The 22483-nt window shown below is 45.6% G+C and overlaps 1 protein-coding gene across 2 annotated transcripts in view; it reads left to right on the plus strand.

Moving 5' to 3' along the window:
• Window positions 1-22483, plus strand: part of LOC112264633 (trafficking protein particle complex subunit 9-like) — a 322924-nt gene that overhangs the window by 117877 nt on the left and 182564 nt on the right. For both annotated transcript variants that reach the window (XM_024441368.2, XM_042295499.1), the window contains one exon: window positions 5416-5534. In XM_024441368.2, coding sequence (XP_024297136.2) covers window positions 5416-5534 — 119 coding nt within the window. The remainder of the gene's footprint in view (window positions 1-5415; window positions 5535-22483) is intronic.

The raw sequence follows: 22483 nt of genomic DNA on the forward strand, positions 1-22483 counted from the left end.
TGTTTGATTAAAGCGGTATCTATGTCTATGTAAATATCTTTGTGCGTTTCTTTCTGTCAAAAAGATTTGATTCCTAAAAAGGGCTTCTTATTAAAGAGATTCTCTGGTACATGTGTATACTTTTAGCCAGTAGTCCTGAAAGTAGCCCTCAGGGGCCAAAAGTGGTCCTTTAAAAATAGCGTAGTACGTCACATATGTGCACCACATCATTGCACTTTCGCTCTCTTTATCTCTCTCTCTGCTGTGTCCCCTGAGCCGTTGGGCCCGCCCTGCAACCTCATTGGACAGTGCTGGGCACGCCTCTTGCTAGCAGTCATTCAAATGCGAGGGACTGAAGTTCATTGGCTAGAACTCAAATTGCTAGGGGGCTGTCCCAAGTGGGGAGAAATATAGGGAAAATGGTGTGGCAGAGCTTCAAGAAAACAGTTGCTTTCAAACTAGGGATTTTGAGGCTAATTGTGGTAAAACAGTAATTCTGCTCATAGATTATGCAAGCATGAACGACACATTGAGACATCCAGCTCAAAGCGGGATTTGAAAAACGTACTTTGTTTGGGGAGCAACTTTCACTGGGGGGGGGACATCCCAACATTTAATGAAATTTAATTTTTGTCCCCCCCAGAAATGAGGCAATGGTGTGCTTTAGGACCATGGGACGCCTCTAAGCGGTTGAGTAGACTGTTTGGAGTGTTTATCAAAATCAAATGTTATTGGTCACATACACATCGTTAGCAGATGTTTTTGGTCACATACACATGGTTAGCAGATGTTATTGGTCACATACACATGGTTAGCAGATGTTATTGGTCACATACACATGGTTAACAGATGTTATTGGTCACATACACATGGTTAGCAGATGTTATTGGTCACATACACATGGTTAGCAGATGTTATTGGTCACATACACATGGTTAGCAGATGTTTTTGGTCACATACACATGGTTAGCAGATGTTATTGGTCACATACACATGGTTAGCAGATGTTTTTGGTCACATACACATGGTTAGCAGATGTTATTGGTCACATACACATGGTTAGCAGATGTTTTTGGTCACATACACATGGTTAGCAGATGTTTTTGGTCACATACACATGGTTAGCAGATGTTATTGGTCACATACACATGGTTAGCAGATGTTTTTGGTCACATACACATGGTTAGCAGATGTTTTTGGTCACATACACATGGTTAGCAGATGCTATTGGTCACATACACATGGTTAGCAGATGTTTTTGGTCACATACACATGGTTAGCAGATGTTTTTGGTCACATACACATGGTTAGCAGATGTTATTGCGAGTGTAGCTAAATGCTTCTGCTTCTAGATCTGACAGTGCAGCAGTAGCTAACAGGTAATATCTAACAATTCCACAACAAAACCTAACACACACAATCTAGTAAAGGAATGGGATGAGAATATATAAGTACAAAATATATGGATGAGCAGTTACAGAGCAGCTAAGATGCAACAGATAGTGTAGGATACAGTATATAAATATGAGATGAGAAATGTGAGATATGTAAACATTCTTAAAGTGGTGTTATTAAAGTGACTAGTGTTCCATTTATTAAAGTGGCCAGTGATTTCAAGTCTGTAGGTAGGCAGCCACCTCTCTGTGCTAGTGACAGCTGTTTAACAGTCTGATGGCCTTGAGATAGAAGCTGTTTTTCAGCTTCGGTCCCAGCTTTGATGCACCTGTACTGACCTCGCCTTCTGGATGATAGCGGGGTGAACAGGCAGTGGCTCGGGTGGTTGTTGTCTTTGATTATCTTTATGGCCTTCCTGTGACATCGGTGGTGTAGGTGTCATGGAGGGCAGGTAGTTTGCCCCCGGTGATGCGTTGTGCAGACCGCACCACCCTCTGGAAAGCCTTGCGTTTATGGGCGGTGCAGTTGCTGTACCAGGCGGTGATACAGCCCGACAGGATGCTCTCGATTGTGCATCTGTAAAAGTTATTGAGGGTTTTCAGTAACAAGCCTCATTTTCTCAGCCCGCTGAGGTTAAAGAGGTGCTGTTGCGCCTTCTTCACCACACTGTCTGTGTGTGTGAATCATTTCAGTTTGTCGGTGATATGTACACCGAGGAACTTTAAAACTTTCCACCTCCTCCACTGCTGTACCGTCGATGTGTATAGGGGGGTGCTCCCTTTGCTGTTTCCTGAAGTCCACGGTCATCTCTTTTTGTTTTGCTGACATTGAGTGAGAGGTTATTTTCCTGACATCACACTCCAAGGGCCCTCATCTCCTCCCTGTAGGTTGTCTCGTTGTTGTTGGTAATCAAGCCTACCACTGTTGTCGTCTGCAAACTTGATGATTGAGTTGAAGGCGTGCATGGCCACACAGTCGTGGGTGAACAGGGAGTACAGGAGAGGGCTGAGAATGCAGCCTTGTGGGGCCCCAGTGTTGAGGATCAGCGGGGTGGAGATATTGTTTCCTACCTTCACCACCTGGGGGAGGCTCGTCAGGAAGTCCAGGACCCAGTTGCACAGTGCGGGGTCAAGACCCAGGGACTCAAGCTTAATGAGTTTTGATGGTACTATGGTGTTGAATGCTGAGCTGTAGTCAATGAACAGCATTCTTGTCTAGATGGGATAGGGCATTATGATGGCTATTGCATCGTCTGTGGACCTGTTGGGGCAGTATGCAAATTGGAGTGCGTCTAGGGTGTCCAGTAAGGTGGAGGTGATATGATCCTTGACTAGTCTCTCAAAGCACTTCATTATGACAGAAGTGACTTCTACGGGGCGGTAGTCGTTTAGTTGAGTTAGTTCAGTTTTATCCGACTGGATAAAACAATAAATAATCAAAAGTAGCCCCCCCACTTCAAAAACCAAAGTTGCCCCCTGCTTTTAGTCGCCAAGTACCCAAGCATGTCTTTAACAGTCATTATCCATCCATCCATCCATACATAACACATTAGTAAGCAGTACATAAGCATTCATAGATGTAAAATGATAGTATGATGGAAGACATATTGTTCACTTTGTCAACTGGCAAGATGTGATTAGGACCATCTATGAAGGATTGATAGTAAAATAACATCTTTATTTGCTCTGTCTGGATGATGTGGTTCTGTCTGTAATGCTGAATTTAGTATGACTCAAATGGCTGTGAGTAATGATAGCAATAATTTGTTCAGATCCTGCATTATCTCACTTTCATTCCCTCTTATCATCTCTCTCCCTCTGCTGCTCCCTCATCTCTCTTTCTCTCTGATTTCTCTCTTGCTGTTATTCTCTCTCTCGCTCTCTCTCTCCCTCACTCTCCATCTCTTTCTTGTGGCTTCTACTCATTTATCTCCCTTTCTCCCTCTACTGCTCTCCTTCCATCTGAAAGAACCTCTTGCCTGCTTGTAATTTGGATGTTTGATGTTGTAATAATGACAGCAGAAAGTGTGGGCTTTTGAAAAGAGCCACTATAATTTATTTGTGTTTATTTTCTCTGTCTCTCGTTATGTCAGTCTCACCTGGGCTACTTTTGAGTCATTTAGCTCCTAAAATAATACCAAGGAATTGTGATTCCTACTCCAGCTCTCTCTTTCTCTCTCCCTCCCCCTCTCTCCCTTATTCTGAGACGCCTTGTGAGTACTCTTTCTCTCGCTCTCTCTCTCTCCTCTCTCGTTGTGTAGGGTGGAAATGGTCTATCTGTGATTCTTCAAATAAACTAATGTATGTTAATGGGGGGGTCAAAGGTCCTGTGCAAGCTGCTCCCAGATTCCACCTCTCTGCCCAGGTGTTGTCTCTCTCCACGGAACAGAACGGGACTTTGTTGATTTGTATTTCACAGCCTCATGTTCCTCTCCCCTCAACAGGATATTGAAGAAGGGTTGCTGTTTACAATGCAGTCAGTCATAGGCCCCCTTTTTACTAGAACAGCTTTGACTCCTCTTCTATGAAAAGCAGAAGTGTGTGTTTGGAGTGGAGAGGCGGCGTTGCAGAAATTCACAGGACCTCCTCTTTTGTGGAAGACTTTGTTGATGATTTTCAGTGTGTCATTGTGTATTAGATCAATTCACTGTCACTAATATAATCTGTAGTGATTTATATTTAGTGTCAGACTCTCCCGCTAGGGCGAATGGAGAGCGAGTTTGCGAGAGAGACGGTGGGAGAAAGAGGCAGGGATAGATGGAGAGTGATGGCAAGAAAAGAGAGATGAGGATGTGCGACGTCGTCGTCAATCTCTCCCCCCGTTACTCACTCTCTCTCGCTGTCACTCTCTCTCTCTCTCTCTCTCTGTGTTTGTCTCTATTTCCATCTCTCTCTGTCAGGATCAGACATGAAGATGTATGCGTGTCTGGAAACAGGCTGAAACAGGCCTTTATGGAAGCTCTAGTCAATGGAGAGACTGTTTATCAGTGTTCTCTCTTCCTCTTTCCCTCCTCATTCTGTCCGGATGCATATATCATCTCTTTCTGTGAGTAGGATATGGAGCATGAGAAAGACACAATGCTGACTGACACTGTGCCAGCTCTAGTGGTTCTGGGCTCATATTCACAAAGCATGTCATAGTAGTTATGATCTAGGATCAGGTGCCCCCTGTCCATGTAATCTCATTCATGATGGTCTAAAAGGCTAAACTGATCTGAGAACAACAGTCCTACACACACACACTCGCCTTACACACGCAATTACGAACGCGCCAACGAACACACACGCGCACACACAAAGGAGAACGACGTGGTAGGAATAAGAGTTCAAACCGTTCGAGCCCGCCTGCTCTGATCCTACATTCAGTAGAATGTGTTGGAAAGCTTTGTATCAAAGAGGAATATGGAGTCAGAGCAGGCGGGCTCGAACTGTTATTCCTACCACGTCATTCTCCTTTGTGTGTGCGCGTGTGTGTTCGTTGGCGCGTTCGTAATTGCGTGTGTAAGGCGAGTGTGTGTGTGTGTGTGTGTGTTGTGGCCCAGATCTTTGCAGCAGCTAGCCCAGTGATTCCCTCAGGAGACAGAGATTTTTCCACTGACGTCAGAGAGACTGGGTGCTCAGTGCCTACGTCACACTGTGGGGTATTCTGTAGCGTAGTTAGCTGAAAATAGTAACCCCTTCAGTAGCCATCAATACAGGAAGCCGATCTGGCTGTTTGATGCTCCTCTGAAGCTCTGTGGAGGATTGTGTTGTTTACAGCTCTGAACTCTGCGTTAAAAAAGAAAGATGGGTCTTTAGCTACTCTTTCATATTCTGCTTACAAAATGTATTTAAATGATCATGTCCTCGTTTTTGAAGAAGAGATAGGAGTTGCTCCTGACATGACTAGAGAAAACTTTGGGTTCTGGGAAACTCTCAACCCAATATGTTTTTATGCTTATGTGAGTTTAAACGACTGTCAATGTAGTTAAATGAAATGATGTCTGGCGTTACTGTCGTCGTGTGTCTTCTGACTGGCTGATTGTCTCTGCTGCTGTTCCAGATGGCATCAGTGTGACAGGCCTTCCCATCTCCAGCCCCCTGAGACAAGTCCTCAAACCCCGGGCCGAGACCAAGCCCCTGGGCAGCGAGTCCAGCAAGACAGACTACAACCACGTCAAGGTAGGACTGACACCTTTCCTCCCCTATTTTCTCTAAACAATGTTCTCTTTTATTACCACAGTGAGATTGCAGCAGGAACATTTCTCTAATGAATCATTTCCGTGACACTTCACTCATTTGAATTTCATGGCTTCCGAAGGTTGTTTTATTTCCCTCCTCGTATTTCTGTCTGTCTTCCAAACCATTTTCTGATGCTGCAGATAAATAATAAGCCTATCATGTTGGGGGTAATAAAGGTGGGTGTGACTGTTTGTTTAAAAAGCAGGGAGGGAGCTGAGGACAGACGGACAGAAAGACAGACAGACTGCAGCTTTTCACACGTAGAAAAGAAGGCACACAGAGGGTGACGAAGGTACACAGAGGGTGACGAAGGTACACAGAGGGTGACGAAGGTACACAGAGGGTGACGAAGGTACACAGAGGTTGACGAAGGTACACAGAGGTTGACGAAGAGGTACACAGAGGTTGACGAAGGCACACAGAGGTGACGAAGGCACACAGAGGTTGACAAGGCACACAGAGGTTGACGAAGGCACACAGAGGTTGACACACACAGAGGTTGACGAAGGCACACAGAGGTTGACGAAGGCACACAGAGGTTGACACAGAAGGAAAGAGAAGGCACAGAGGTTGACGAAGGTACACAGAGGTTGACGAAGGTACACAGAGGTTGACGAAGGTACACAGAGGTTGACGAAGGTACACAGAGGTTGACAAGGTACACAGAGGTTGACGAAGGTACACAGAGGTTGACGAAGGTACACAGAGGGTGGTACACAGAGGTTGACGAAGGTACACAGAGGGTGACGAAGGTACACAGAGGGTGACGAAGGTACACAGAGGGTGACGAAGGTACACAGAGGGTGACGAAGGTACACAGAGGGTGACGAAGGTACACAGAGGGTGACGAAGGTACACAGAGGGTGACGAAGGTGAAAGAGGGTGACATTCAGGTACACAGAGGGTGACGAAGGTACACAGAGGGTGACGAAGGCACAGAGGGTTACATACAGAGAGGTGACGAAGGTACACAGAGGGTGACGAAGGTACACAGAGGGTGACAAGGTACACAGAGGGTGACGAAGGTACACAGAGGGTGACGAAGGTACACAGAGGGTGACGAAGGTACACAGAGGGTGACGAATTTGTACACAGAGGGTGACAAGGTACACAGAGGGTGACGAAGGTACACAGACAAGAGAGGGTGACGAAGGTACACAGAGGGTGACGAAGGTACACAGAGGGTGACGAAGGTACACAGAGGGTGACGAAGGTACACAGAGGGTGACGAAGGTACACAGAGGGTGACGAAGGTACACAGAGGGTGACGAAGGTACACAGAGGGTGACTGGGTGAAAGGAAAGAGAAGTCCAACTGTATTCAGTTCTCTACTACTGAATAAGTGTTAGGCCTGTTTCTAGCTTTTTCATTTCATTTTTGTTGTTGTTCTCAGAACCAAACAGGCACATTACATACAACACTAAAACGTGTTCCAATACACAGACCGAGCAACTTGTAAATAAGAATGGAACAGCAATAATAGAAAAGACAATTCAACCAAATGAACAAAACAAAGAATAAAGGTGATCTCCTCAATCCCAGGAAAAATGTGTCTTTAATAGCAGTGTTGATGGATTTATTCTTTTAAAATAGGGTTATCCCAGCATTCCAGTGATACCACGTTCATTTGTCAACCTCTAAAATTGCGCGTGGCAAATCAAATAAATTAAATTACAGCAATTTCTATTACAACACTGTCTCAGACTTTGAAAACGCCTGACAAAACCCATTACATATATAGAATCTATACAGGTGGAAGAATGTCATTCTTAATTCCCCTATGTTGCCCCCCAACTCTCCACTGTAAATATGAAGCTGTCCGTTCCATTAGTCGGCTGGTTGAGCTGGTTAAGAACAGAGTAGAGCATGACATACAGGCAGCTCAGCGTCTCAGTGCAGATTAGGTTGTTTTGACAGTTTAGCTGCAGAGGTAATCCCAGGACTGGCCAATTACACATCGGTGTGGTAAATCTGCCATTATGTAGCCCTGTGTGTGCGTGTTCACCTTGCGTCCATTTGTGGAGCGGGCATTCCGGATAACGGACATCAAATATGGATAAGGTGTGATTTGCATTTCCCTACCTGTGTTTGCGTGTTTATAGTACCAGTCAAAAGTTTAGACACCAACTCATTCCAGGGTTTTTCTTTATTTGTACTTTTTTCTACATTTGCTGGTGACACTGTCTGTGATTTATTTAGAATTCAAGGGCTATTTGACCAAGAAGTAGAGTGATGGCGTGCTGCATCAGATGACCTGGCCTCCACAATCTCCCAACCTCAACCCAATTGAGATGGTTTGGGATGAGTTGGACCGCAGAGTGAAGGAAAAGCAACAACAAATGCTCAGCATATTTGGGCACTCCTTCGAGACTGTTGGAAAAGCATTCCAAGTGAAGCTGGTTGAGAGAATACCAAGAGTGTGCAAAGCTGTCAACAAGGCAAAGGATGGCTACTGTGAAGAATCTCAAATATAAAATAAAGACTCACACTGTAGATTTGTTCTTAGCTGGCCTAGTGGTTTAAGGTCAGGCATAATATCACTCATGGCATGGTGTCTGCCCACTATTCCTCACTGAAAACAACAACTAAAACCTACATGGTGTCTGCCCACGATTCCTCACTGAAAACAACAACTAAAACCTACATGGTGTCTGCCCACGATTCCTCACTGAAAACAACAACTAACAACTAAAACCTACATGGTGTCTGCCCACTATTCCTCACTGAACACAACAACTAAAACCTACATGGTGTCTGCCCACTATTCCTCACTGAAAACAACAACTAAAACCTACATGGTGTCTGCCCACTATTCCTCACTGAAAACAACAACTAAAACCTACATGGTGTCTGCCCACTATTCCTCACTGAAAACAACAACTAAAACCTACATGGTGTCTGCCCACTATTCCTCACTGAAAACAACAACTAAAACCTACATGGTGTCTGCCCACTATTCCTCACTGAAAACAAAACAACTAAAACCTAAAACCTACATGGTGTCTGCCCACTATTCCTCACTGAAAACAACAACTAAAACCTACATGGTGTCTGCCCACTATTCCTCACTGAAAACAACAACTAAAACCTACATGGTGTCTGCCCACTATTCCTCACTGAAAACAACAACTAAAACCTACATGGTGTCTGCCCACTATTCCTCACTGAAAACAACAACTAAAACCTACATGGTGTCTGCCCACTATTCCTCACTGAAAACAACAACTAAAACCTACATGGTGTCTGCCCACTATTCCTCACTGAAAACAACAACTAAAACCTACATGGTGTCTGCCCTATTCCTCACTGAAAACAACAACTAAAACCTACATGGTGTCTGCCCACTATTCCTCACTGAAAACAACAACTAAAACCTACATGGTGTCTGCCCATTCCTCACTGATTCCTCACTGAAAACAACAACTAAAACCTACATGGTGTCTGCCCACTATTCCTCACTGAAAACAAAACAACTAAAACCTACATGGTGTCTGCCCACTATTCCTCACTGAAAACAACAACTAAAACCTACATGGTGTCTGCCCACTATTCCTCACTGAAAACAACAACTAAAACCTACATGGTGTCTGCCCACTATTCCTCACTGAAAACAACAACTAAAACCTACATGGTGTCTGCCCACTATTCCTCACTGAAAACAACAACTAAAACCTACATGGTGTCTGCCCACTATTCCTCACTGAAAACAACAACTAAAACCTACATGGTGTCTGCCCACTATTCCTCACTGAAAACAACAACTAAAACCTACATGGTGTCTGCCCACTGAAAACATTCCTCACTGAAAACAACAACTAAAACCTACATGGTGTCTGCCCACTATTCCTCACTGAAAACAACAACTAAAACCTACATGGTGTCTGCCCACTATTCCTCACTGAAAACAACAACTAAAACCTACATGGTGTCTGCCCACTATTCCTCACTGAAAACAACAACTAAAACCTACATGGTGTCTGCCCACTATTCCTCACTGAAAACAACAACTAAAACCTACATGGTGTCTGCCCACTATTCCTCACTGAAAACAACAACTAAAACCTACATGGTGTCTGCCCACTATTCCTCATGCATTTGTTACAGTGGATAGCTACACATAACAGTCTGCCTGGAAATGCCAGGGATTTGCGTGCGGAATATTCTCAGCGATTCCCAGGAAATAAGATATCGTAAGTTAAGGCTGTTCTGTAATCCGTCGACAGGAAGTGAAGGTGAGAGTTTGTCCCTTGACCTTTGTATTGCTAACTGTTACTCCCCATAATTTCCCCACTACATGTTTTCAGAAATGTGTCGACTGTCAGGGGGAAGGACCGTCTCATGTTGAAGGAAGTCTCACTTTTCAAATACCATTCTGTTCTCAAGTGGTTTGCACATTTGCAATCAATTAATGGACTATCCCCTATTTTCACTCTGTCTTTCCCTGAGGTCTTGCTGTGGTTCATAGTGTTTGTGTGTGGTATGCATATTTGTGTTTGTTTGTTTGTGTTTGCGCGACAGTGTTGCTCTGTAGCATCTCTACGGTCTTTCCTACCTGTACAAGATTGGGACTCAGGCAGAACAGGAAGAGCTTAGTGTGTGAAAAGGACAAATTCATTGTATGGTGATGTAGGTGAGAGAATGGTTTGAGGGACAGGCCTGGGGAGTGGAGAGGACGGAATAAAGTAATAAGCCCGCTGGTCTTTATTAGGGGTGTAAATTAGTCATCTTTCAGCAAAACGTGCCATTTTGAATCCAAAATAGGTGACCGACGTGAATCGTGCAGATCCGATGAGAAAGGTTTTGGGGGTAGGGTGAGCTTTGGATCACTACTGGCTGTAAATGAACGAGTGATGCACGTTTGGAGCAATACTGGCTGTATCCAAGGCTCAGCCAATCGTTCACATAACAACAGAATGCAGCACGCGACTGAAGAGAGAAGAGACAACCAGTTTGCCAGTTACAGAATCAGCACGCGCTCTGGAAAGGCAGCAAAGAGTGTAAAGGCAGTTTGCCAGTTACAGCAGCGCGTCCCTCAACAATAAAGAAGAGGTAGGTGAGAAGCCTGACCACGGAGACGGGGCTGAGAAGGTGATGAAGCGTACTTCATGAGCTGTAACTGAAAAACAACTGGCATTTGGGAAGTTTGAGGTGAGGGAGAAAGTGTGGTGGACCAAGTATTGTTAGCATTTAGTATCTTGCTATAGTAGCTGGATCAAATTCTCCGTTACCTCCATTAAATGTTGAGCAACATTAGCCTACTTAGCTGATCAAATAATTGAATTTATTGTTTGAAAATTAGCTGGCTAATAAATTCAGACAGCTAGCTAGTTAACGTTACAACATCAGATGAGCTAACGTTAGCAACCTAACTAATTCACTATAGTATTAACTGGCATATGACTCTTTGGCGTTCCTCAAGTTATTTGAGTTGCTTACTGGACCCTGGCAAACTATGTGAAATGTTAACTAGCTAATGAACTAACTACTATCTGTGAACTAATGTTTTCCCTCTACAGTATGTGGTTCATTTTCTGAATGAGAGAATTAGGTGAAAAGGAGGCGTTGCTTGTTAAACAAGTGGATTCGGGGATGAAGTGTAGCTGGACCTGGGCCTGGCTTAAGCTGGATGCCACTATAGAGGTGAAAGGAACACCACACACTTTCCCTCTTTCTATACAGTGGATAAAAAGGGGTGTGCCAGGCGTCCTCTCTGCCTGAAAGAGATCAATTATGCCAACAAAGGGTATCATGCTCTGCTGGTACATTATAGAACAGATGTCCACAGGCAGTAAGTGTACAATGTAATAATGTGCAGTGTAACCCACACGTAGCCATTATAGTGGTCACTATAATGCCTGTTTGTTTCATTCTATTTCTACTTTTAAGATGTTTTATATTATAAAGGCTGTCATGACTAACAGCAATATTAGTGTATTGTTTTTTTTCTCGACTTGAGTGTCATTGCAGTAAAGTCTAGGCTACAAATACATTACATTTTTTGGGAGTTTACATCCCTGATAAATAACCATTGAACTAAATGAATAGAGTTCTGTGGTGGTATAGTCATTTATGATTACATATCGAAACTCCCAGATAAACTTACCTACACCGCACAATGCAAGTGATGGCAAACCTTACAGCCATAAAGACTAAGATATTAAATATGTTACATCCCCTCCTCTACTTCCATTCATATTATCTTGGCAGAAACTTTACCTTCCTATGAATTGATTAATCCTCTCTCCACCTCCCCTGTCTCCTCCCTTCTCTCTCAAAGTCCTATGTGAGCATTTTCTTAATGAAAGAGGGTGGCCTTCCCTTGCCCGTATTGAGAGAATGAGAGAGAAGGAGGCAGAGAGAGATTGAGCGGGAAAGAGCTTCTAGGAGCGAGAGGGTGAGAGTTTCTCCTGAGAGGGAGCGAGAGACCAGTTTTGTCATCCTCAGACTAGGCAGTAGAGGTGGCTCGCTGCCACAGAAGTATAGTTACAGTAAGAACAGAGCAGAGCAGGGGACGGAGGTTAGGGGATAATGTAATCCAGGGGAGATGAAGCCAGCCAGGCGGCAGGTCGCTATTTTTAGCCCTCTCCACCCCCCCCCCCACACACACACACACACACACACACACACATCTCCTTTCCCTCCCTCTCTTCCTGATGCTGATGTGAGATCAGCTCTGCGAACACATTCAGACCCAGCCTACTGATGGGGATATTTATAACTGCTGCCTGCCTGCACAAGTGTGAAACTCTGGAATGGAAAAAGCATTTGTTCTCTGTGTTTTGTTGTTTACCATTAGGCCTAGCTACAGTAACTCTTTGAGAGAGCGTACTGCGGCATCTGTGGAAAAAAACACAAAACAATCAAAGGGGAACAGGAAGTGGTTTGTGCACTTGTTTTGCTATTCTGATCACGATCATTGTTGTATTACGATCATGTCTTAAGACTGCTAAGAAATACTCCTACAACACAGTTATCTCTGCATTAGATACCATAGTTTTCTCCAAAGTAATAGAGATGCATTCTGATCAAACAGCTCAAGTAGGTCTATGTTCCATATGAAATATGGATGCCGATGTGAGATGGGCGATAGGAGATATTTTCCTCCTCCAGGCCGAGTCTCATGTTTAATTTACAATAACTTGTCTGCATCAGAAACTGATCTGATCTACAGAATCACATACATGCTTTAACAAGCTACAGAGAAGGTACATGGAAATCAATGTTTTTAGGAAGAACTGACATTGTCATTATTTTCTTATGGTGTTTGAACAAGTAGAGCTAGCGACTGTACCTGTTTTATGTTTTTAGTTGACCTCTATACTCTAGAGACCCCTACACACACACACAGACCCACAGCAGTGCTGAGTCATCTGCCAGCAGCCTCTTTGAAGTGTGGTGTAATTGACAGTGGGCTCAGGAGGTGTGGTGTTCTACTGCTGCTCTCCTGTGGATCAACTCTAATACATCTCATATATCCTGAGATGGCCAACCTTCTCGCCTCCCCTGTCTCCCCATCTGACCTTCCCACCTCCCCTGTCTCCCCATCTGACCTTCCCACCTCCCCTGTCCCCCCATCTGACCTCCTCACCTTCCCTGTCCCCCATCTGACTTCCTCACCTCCCCTGTCCCCCATCCGACCTCCTCTCTCCCCCCATCCGACCTCTCCACCTCCCCTCTCCCCCCGCATCCGACCTCTCCATCTCCTATCTCCCCCCATCCGATCTCTCCACCTCCCCTCTCCCCCATCCGACCTCTCCACCTCCCTCTCCCCCATCCGATCTCTCAACCTCCCCTCTCCCCCCATCCGACCTCTCCACCTCCCCTCTCCACCTCCCATCTCCCCCATCCGTCCTCTCCCTCTCCCATCTCCCCCATCCGACCTCTCCATCTCCCCCATCCGACCTCTCCACCTCCCATCTCCCCCTATACGACCTCTCCGCCTCCCCTCTCCCCCCATCCGACCTCTCCGCCTCCCCTCTCCCCCATCCGACCTCTCCGCCTCCCCTCTCCCCCCATCTGACATCTCCGCCTCCCCTCTCCCCCATCTGACCTCTCCACCTCCCCTCTCCCCCCATCCGACCTCGCCACCTCCCCTCTCCCCCATCCGACCTCTCCACCTCCCCTCTCCCCCATCCGACCTTTCCACCTCCCCTCTCCCCCCATCCGACCTTTCGACCTCCCCTCTCCCCCCCATCCAAAATTGGGCTGCCTGTGTAAACACAGCCAAAGTCTAAATAAACTTGCTACCAGAACCATTCATGCCTGAATCACACACTATCCATACACACCCCATAGGCCTACAGCCTGCGTCATTGCTTTCCAAAATATCACCATCAAGATCGTTTTTGTGTTCAGTGTCACTCAATTCAGGAGGTGATTTGAATTTAAAATTCAAACGTGGAACTATGTTTGAAATAAATAGCTTCCCCTCTTCAGTTCAATGAATTGTTTTTGGTGTTTCATTTGTACTGGGAATCTGTGTACCTTTCTCATTATGCACGTTAGTCTTCCTGTAGTCTGGAGGCTTTATAGAACAACGGTAAACATGTCGATGATGCTGTTTGTGTTTGGATAAGTTACTCCTAAAATACAAACGTGCTCAATCTGTTGTCCTTTGTGGATACATATACAGACAGAGTACATCTCACCATTCTTCTTCACACACACACACACACACACACACACACACCCTCCAACTAATAGGGAGATGCAACCTTTCATGGCGAATAAAGCAGTGATTTTAATGAGCATGTCCGTACCAGACTTCACACAATGTTCTCAATCTCCCTTTACCAGGTTTCAACATCCACTGGTGTTATTTCCAGTGATCCAATGATATCTCTCTATATTCTTCCCTATGGCTATTCATGTGATAGCGTTGATAACCTTTGAGCATTCTGAGGCAATGCCGAACTTAATCATTGTATAGTTCCTCTTGGAAGGCCATTTCTCACAATGAAGTGCTTACCTAGCTGACTAGCAGGTAATGGCCAAGTCCCCTGCTCTTCTCTCTCTCTCTGACAGAGATGTTGTGAAATGAGACCAGGGTCAGATCACTGGAATTAGGTATACTTCTCACGGTTGCTGTTTCTTTTGAACACAGTCCGACCCTGCTACTCCTGTAGATTGAATGGATTTCACAGCTTCTGCACTTGGCAGTGTTTGACATTTGGTTAGCTTGGTGAAAGTTGGTTGGCTATGAATTTGACAGAGAGAATAATTATGTTGATGACGGTTGAGCAATCAGGTGGCATCAGAAGCAGTGTGTCAACAACTTTATTCCTCTAATCTATTCCCCTTAACACTAATTCACCTTCATCTAAGCGCTGCCAGCTGTACCCCAGCCCCGCTAGTGGGATGGACACCTTACAGGTAGGCTTGGCGTATGTACTGTTTTCCGGGTATTTGGAAATGGCTACGGGATGTTTTTTCAATACCGTTGAAACTATTTCTTTTGACTTTTAAAAAAACAAATTAGGATATTTGTTGATACTTTGACGTTGCCATGAGCAGGACCGCAGATATTAGGGGCGACAGGTAGACTAGCGGTTAGAGCGTTGGGCCAGTAACCGAAAGGTTGCTAGATCGAACCCCCGAGCTGACAAGGTAAAAATCTGTCATTCTGACCCTGAACAAGGCAGTTAACCCACTGTTCCTAGGCTGTGATTGTAAATAAGAATTTGTTCTTAACTGACTTGCCTAGTTAAATAAATAAAACATTTAAATATTAAGATGAGCAAGCTGCAAGACTCTCACACAGTCACACACAGTATCTGCACGTGCACAGGTTTGCTTGACGCTGTTCACAGCTGTCTCGGACGTCGTAAGAAGTGGACCAAGGCGCAGAGTGGTGAGCGTACTTTGCGTACATTTCTCTCTTTTTTTGAATGTCGCCAACAAAACAATAAACAACACAAAACGACCGTGAAGCTTACAGGGCTATAGTGCCACTAACAAAGATAACTTCCCACAATGACAAAAGGGCAAAAGGCTGCCTAAGTATGATTCCCAATCAGAGACAACGATAGACAGCTGTCCCTGATTGAGAACCATACCCGGCCAAAACATAGAAATAGAAAAACATAGAAAACAGAACATAGAATGCCCACCCAAATCACACCCTGACCAGACCAAAAAGAGACATAAAAAGGCTCTCTAACGTGAGGGTGTGACAACAGCGTGGTAGCCAGGTCACCAAAACAGCGGAGAAGTTAAGCCTCGCGCGTTAAAGCTCTTAGTTGTTGCGTGAATTGACCCACTATGCTGTTTACCTTCTGCATCTACATCATAACACTGAGTCTGTGTACCTTTATCAATACTTGCAGTCAACTTGTGAAATACGTTAAGAGATGAAGCTGATCACATTCTTCATTTCACCCATCACATTATTTTACATTATGAAGCTTACAGGTCACTTATTCCAAGCAGACAAAGACGAGAGACCGGTGTTGTGCAGCACACACCATGTGATCTAGTTACAGTATGGAATTCACACCTAAATGTTTGCCGGCTAGATGTCTTGTAACTATTAAGTGAACTGACTAAAATGTGCTAAATACCCTGCAGTTGTGCATTTGGTTTGCTCATGTATTTGCTAGATATCTAGAATCCCCTCCTAGATCAACAGCCTTGCTGTATCTAATATTGGTTTTGTGTGTGCAGCAATCTGTGAGTGACATTTTTTTGTTACTTGTATAACTTTGACCTGGGATGTCTGTCCTGCAAATAGTTTATGTAAGAGACTGTATAAAATGTTTGCATGCTTTCATTAGCATTTAGCTAGAATTCACTATGGTATTTTGCATTTTTTTTAAAATATATATTTTAATTGTTTTTATTATGAACACAACAAATACAAAAGAAACAGAGAAATACAAACAAGAGTAGATAAACCTGACAGACTTCCATATCAAGATTTATTTTCAATTTGTTAAATACTTTTATGGTGCATATTGCTCTTTTTGTTTCTACATTTACTGATAATTTCAAAATAATATTTCAATTCTATCTTAAATAATGTGAAGAGGGGTTTGTTCTCTGCCCACTTCATTTTAAGGACAAAGAATCTTCCATGAAATATAAAGAAGTTAACAATGAAAGTTAAATCAGGGTCAATATCATTTGGTTCACAATAAAACATAATATCAGAGTGTTTCAAATTAACATTAATAGTTGTTTCTTTGAAAATAAAATCTTCTAACTCACACCAAAATCTTCTGACATAAGAGCAGTCCCAAAATAAATGGTCAAGAGTCTCTGGGTCACAACCACAAAATACACATTTGTTATCAATAGCTATTTTAAATCTAAATTTAAGTGTATAATAAAGGTCTTTACAGGGTAGATTCTATGAATGAGTTTGTGTTATTTATGGTATTTTGCATGTCGTTGTTAGCATTACTAAACTTCGGATTGAAAATAGCGCCAATTGTGTTCAGTGCCAGAATGACTAAATATCCTGGGATGACACCATGTCGGTATGAAGCTATGACAATCTGGATACCGTCCAAGCCTACTCAGAGGAAATGCTAGCTGGGTCCTGTTCAGTAGGCAAACAATGGGTAGGAAATATTTTCAAACAGAAACAGGGAGATGCGACAGTCCAATAAATTTAAAAAATACAGATTTTTATTTTCTGTTACAAAAAATGTTGTATGGTGAGAGAGAGAGAGAAAAACCGAGAGGGTTGAGATTGAGGAAGAGGTATCAGAGGTAGTATGTGATGGTGTGGTGTCCTGCAGGGCTCAGTATGATGAGAAGACTCTCTGGTCTTAGTCAGAGGTGTGGAGTGTGTGGTGTGTGACTCACACAGACTAGAGACTAGAAAGGGCAGGCCTCGTTCCCTCCCAGGCACACAGCTTGTTATACCTGTCTCTCTGGGTCCACAGAACACTGCATCGTCTAGCCCTTTTCTCTTCTTTCACTCCGACTCCCTGTAGAGACTGAGCAGGGGAATCTGCTGTCTCTCTCTCTCTCTGCCTCTCTTGCTCGCTCTCTTTCTGCCTCTTTCTCTCTCTCTTTCTCTCGCTCTCTTTCTCTCGCTCTCTTTCTCTCGCTCTCTTTCTCTCGCTCTTTCTCTCGCTCTCTTTCTCTCGCTCTTTCACTCGCTCTCTTTCGCTCGCTCGCTCGCTCTCTTTCGCTCGCTCGTTATCTTTCGCTCGCTCGCTCGCTCTCTTTCTCTCGCTCGTTATCTTTCTCTCGCTCGCTCTCTTTCTCTCGCTCGCTCGCTCTCTTTCGCTCGCTCGCTCTCTTTCGCTCGCTCGCTCTCTTTCTCTCGCTCGCTCGCTCTCTTTCGCTCGCTCGCTCTCTTTCTCTCGCTCGCTCTCTTTCTCTCGCTCGCTCTCTTTCTCTCGCTCGCTCTCTTTCTCTCGCTCGCTCTTTTCTCGCTCGCTCTCTTTCTCTCGCTCGCTCTCTTTCTCTCGCTCGCTCTCTTTCTCTCGCTCGCTCTCTTTCTCTCGCTCGCTCTCTTTCTCTCGCTCGCTCTCTTTCTCTCGCTCGCTCTCTTTCTCTCGCTCGCTCTCTTTCTCTCGCTCGCTCGCTCTCTTTCTCTCGCTCGCTCGCTCTCTTTCTCTCGCTCGCTCGCTCTCTTTCTCTCGCTCGCTCTCTTTCTCTCGCTCGCTCGCTCTCTTTCTCTCGCTCGCTCTCTTTCTCTCGCTCGCTCTCTTTCTCTCGCTCGCTCTCTTTCTCTCGCTCGCTCTCTTTCTCTCGCTCGCTCTCTTTCTCTCGCTCGCTCTCTTTCTCTCGCTCGCTCGCTCTCTTTCTCTCGCTCGCTCTCTTTCTTTCTCTCGCTCGCTCTCTTTCTCTCGCTCGCTCGCTCTCTTTCTCTCGCTCTCTTTCTCTCGCTCTCTTTCTCTCGCTCTCTTTCTCTCGCTCTCTTTCTCTCGCTCTTTCTCTCGCTCTCTTTCTCTCTCTCGCTCTCTTTCTCTCGCTCTTTCTCTCTCTTTCTCTCGCTCTTTCTCTCGCTCTCTTTCTCTCGCTCGCTTGCTCTCTTTCTCTCGCTCGCTCGCTCTCTTTCTCTCTTTCTCTTTCGCTCGCTCGCTCTCTTTCTCTCGCTCTCTCGCTCTCTTTCTCTCGCTCTCTTTCTCTCGCTCTTTCTCTCGCTCTCTTTCTCTCGCTCGCTCGCTCTCTTTCGCTCGCTCGCTCTCTTTTTCGCTCGCTCGCTCTCTTTCTCTCGCTCTCTTTCTCTCGCTCGCTCTCTTTCTCTCGCTCGCTCTCTTTCTTTCGCTCACTCGCTCTCTTTCTCTCGCTCGCTCTCTTTCTCTCACTCGCTCTCATTCTCTCACTCGCTCTCTTTCTCTCACTCGCTCGCTCTCTTTCTCTCGCTCGCTCTCTTTCGCTCGCTCGCTCGCTCTCTTTCTCTCGCTCGCTCGCTCTCTTTCGCTCGCTCGCTCGCTCTCTTTCTCTCGCTCGCTCGCTCTCTTTCTCTCGCTCGCTCTCTTTCTCTCGCTCGCTCTCTTTCTCTCGCTCGCTCGCTCTCTTTCTCTCGCTCGCTCGCTCTCTTTCTCTCGCTCTCTTTCTCTCGCTCGCTCGCTCTCTTTCTCTCGCTCGCTCTCTTTCTCTCGCTCGCTCTCTTTCTCTCACGCTCGCTCTCTTTCTCTCGCTCGCTCGCTCTCTTTCTCTCGCTCGCTCGCTCTCTTTCTCTCGCTCGCTCTCTTTCTCTCGCTCGCTCTCTTTCTCTCGCTCGCTCTCTTTCTCTCACTCGCTCTCTTTCTCTCACTCGCTCTCTTTCTCTCGCTCGCTCTCTTTCTCTCGCTCGCTCTCGCTCGCTCGCTCTCTTTCTCTCGCTCTCTCTCTTTCTCTCGCTCTCTTTCGCTCGCTCGCTCTCTTTTGCTCGCTCTCTTTTGCTCGCTCTCTTTCTCTCGCTCTCTCTTTCGCTCGCTCGCTCTCTTTTGCTCGCTCTCTTTTGCTCGCTCTCTTTTGCTCGCTCTCTTTTGCTCGCTCTCTTTTGCTCGCTCTCTTTTGCTCGCTCTCTTTTGCTCGCTCTCTTTCGCTCGCTCTCTTTCGCTCGCTCTCTTTCTCTCGCTCGCTCTCTTTTGCTCGCTCTCTTTTGCTCGCTCTCTTTTGCTCGCTCTCTTTTGCTCGCTCTCTTTTGCTCGCTCTCTTTTGCTCGCTCTCTTTTGCTCGCTCTCTTTCGCTCGCTCTCTTTTCGCTCGCTCTCTTTCGCTCTCTTTCGCTCGCTCTCTTTCGCTCGCTCTCTTTCGCTCGCTCTCTTTCGCTCGCTCTCTTTTGCTCGCTCTCTTTCGCTCGCTCTCTTTCGCTCGCTCTCTTTCGCTCGCTCTCTTTCTCGCTCTCTTTTGCTCGCTCTCTTTTGCTCGCTCTCTTTCGCTCGCTCTCTTTTGCTCGCTCTCTTTCGCTCGCTCTCTTTTGCTCGCTCTCTTTCGCTCGCTCTCTTTTGCTCGCTCTCTTTTGCTCGCTCTCTTTTGCTCGCTCTCTTTCGCTCGCTCGCTCTCTTTCTCTCGCTCGCTCTCTTTCTCTCGCTCGCTCTTTCTCTCGCTCGCTCTCTTTTGCTCGCTCTCTTTTGCTCGCTCTCTTTTGCTCGCTCTCTTTTGCTCGCTCTCTTTTGCTCGCTCTCTTTTGCTCGCTCGCTCTCTTTCTCTCGCTCGCTCTCTTTCTCTCGCTCGCTCTCTTTCTCTCGCTCGCTCTCTTTCTCTCGCTCGCTCTCTTTCTCTCGCTCGCTCTCTTTCTCTCGCTCGCTCTCTTTCTCTCGCTCGCTCTCTTTCTCTCGCTCGCTCTCTTTTGCTCGCTCTTTCTCTCGCTCTCTTTCTCTCGCTCGCTCTCTTTCTCTCGCTCGCTCTCTTTCTCTCGCTCGCTCTCTTTCTCTCGCTCGCTCTCTTTCTCTCTCGCTCGCTCTCTTTCTCTCGCTCGCTCTCTTTCTCTCGCTCGCTCTCTTTCTCTCGCTCGCTCTCTTTCTCTCGCTCGCTCTCTTTCTCTCGCTCGCTCTCTTTCTCTCGCTCGCTCTCTTTCTCTCGCTCGCTCTCTTTCTCTCGCTCGCTCTCTTTCTCTCGCTCGCTCTTTCGCTCGCTCTCTCTCGCTCGCTCTTTTGCTCGCTCTCTTTTGCTCGCTCTCTTTTGCTCGCTCTCTTTTGCTCGCTCTCTTTTGCTCGCTCTCTTTTGCTCTTTTGCTCTCTTTCTCTCGCTCTCTTTTGCTCGCTCTCTTTCTCTCTCGCTCTCTTTTGCTCGCTCTCTTTCTCTCGCTCTCTTTTTGCGCTCTCTTTCTCTCTCTTTTCGCTCGCTCGCTCTCTTTCTCTCTCGCTCGCTCGCTTTCTCTCGCTCGCTCGCATGCTTTCTCTCGCTCTCTTTCTCTCGCTCTCTTTTTCTCGCCCTCGCTCTCTCTCTCACTCTCGCGCTCTCACTCTCTCTTCCTTCTCTGTTTCTATAGGTATGACTTTGATGAGCCATGAATGTAATTACGAATCCCTCTCAGAAGTTCTCTCAAACAGCCGATTGTTATTGCTGAGATTGTAAAATCACTCCATTGTTATGAAGATTGAGCAAAATGTGAATGTATCTATCTAATTTTCAAATCCTAATGCTGTTTTGTGAATAATACACGCCCCCGGAGGAATGGACTCATAGATAAGTCATAGAAATGAAACTTGTAAGATATGGTTGTTGCGGGGGTGGAAATATTAGAGCAAATTGTTAATGTGGGTACTTTATTCCCTGAGAGAGCCAAGCTGCCAGCCAGCCAGCCAGCCAGCCAGAGAAAGCTGGAGAATTGGAGGAGAGTTTTTATTTTATTTTTCTTACACACACATGAGCACACACACTCCTTGCCACCAGTCTGGCCTCACTGTGATCCGCCGTTATAGAGTGGAAAGTGTCCGAGGCCTTTGTCTCACCCCTTTGGCAGTGTCCTGATGATTCGCTGAGCTGTGTGAGAGAGAGAGTGTGCATGCGCTGTGGCCCCAGGTCCCCGGCTCCTGGAACAGCTTATCCAGGAGACATAGGAGGAGAATAAGGGCCATACATCATTCCCCTGACGACCTGTCTGTCCCTCGCTGCCCCGTCAGCAGCACTGGAGAGCTCTGCTTTTCCACTACATTCACACTGCCGACCCCCTTCTGTTATTACACTGACCTGCCCTGCAGCACAGCACTGTGTATCTGTCTCCCAGCCATGAAACAGGCAGGAAAAGGAAAATCCTGTATGTGGGTCCCTCAAGGATCCATGTTAGTTCCACATTACTTTTGACTTGCCCTCTTTAATTCTGGATATAAAAGGCACTGGTACAAACTAGTGCACTAGGCCTATGTAGGGAAATAGGCTGACATTTTATATGCAATTAGGATGCTATCCTCAGGGGGGGTTGGGTTAAATCTGGAAGACACATTTCAGTTGAATGCAGTTGTGCATCTCCCTTTCCATTTCTCTTTCTGTTGGAAGCGGATCAGGGAACAGAAATGTAACCTGGAACGAAAGTGATCCATATGTTTCCGGAACATTATTTCAAAAGCCGGTTAATTAAGTTATTTTACGTTCCAACACGCAACAAAGTTCCTAAGCGAAGCCCTCACTCTGTCACTCAAAATGATTCCAGTGTCTGCATGCAAGCTGAAAATCCTTGCCAGTGTGTGTGCATGTTTAGGCTACCTGTCTCTCCCCCCTCCGAAGCATAGGCTACTGTACTGACACTACAATTGTGATTCAGAAGATGGGCACAAGTTTTTATTAGCTAGAGAAGAATGGATTATTTTTTCAATGCTAGTTAAGGCCTAGTTATTACGTTTCACGTTGGATTTATTAACTAATAAAAGGTAAAGATGTGTTTTTAATTCTGGTGCCGCTCGGCACACACAATCTTGTTCGCTAGCTAGCTCAAAGGACGTTTGAAGTTCCTACATGGAAGTCACTCCTCCTCGGTATAATTCTGAGAACCTAATTCAGATA

The sequence above is a fragment of the Oncorhynchus tshawytscha genome, linkage group LG13, assembly GCF_018296145.1.
Source record: "Oncorhynchus tshawytscha isolate Ot180627B linkage group LG13, Otsh_v2.0, whole genome shotgun sequence".
NCBI classification, from domain to species: domain Eukaryota; kingdom Metazoa; phylum Chordata; class Actinopteri; order Salmoniformes; family Salmonidae; genus Oncorhynchus; species Oncorhynchus tshawytscha.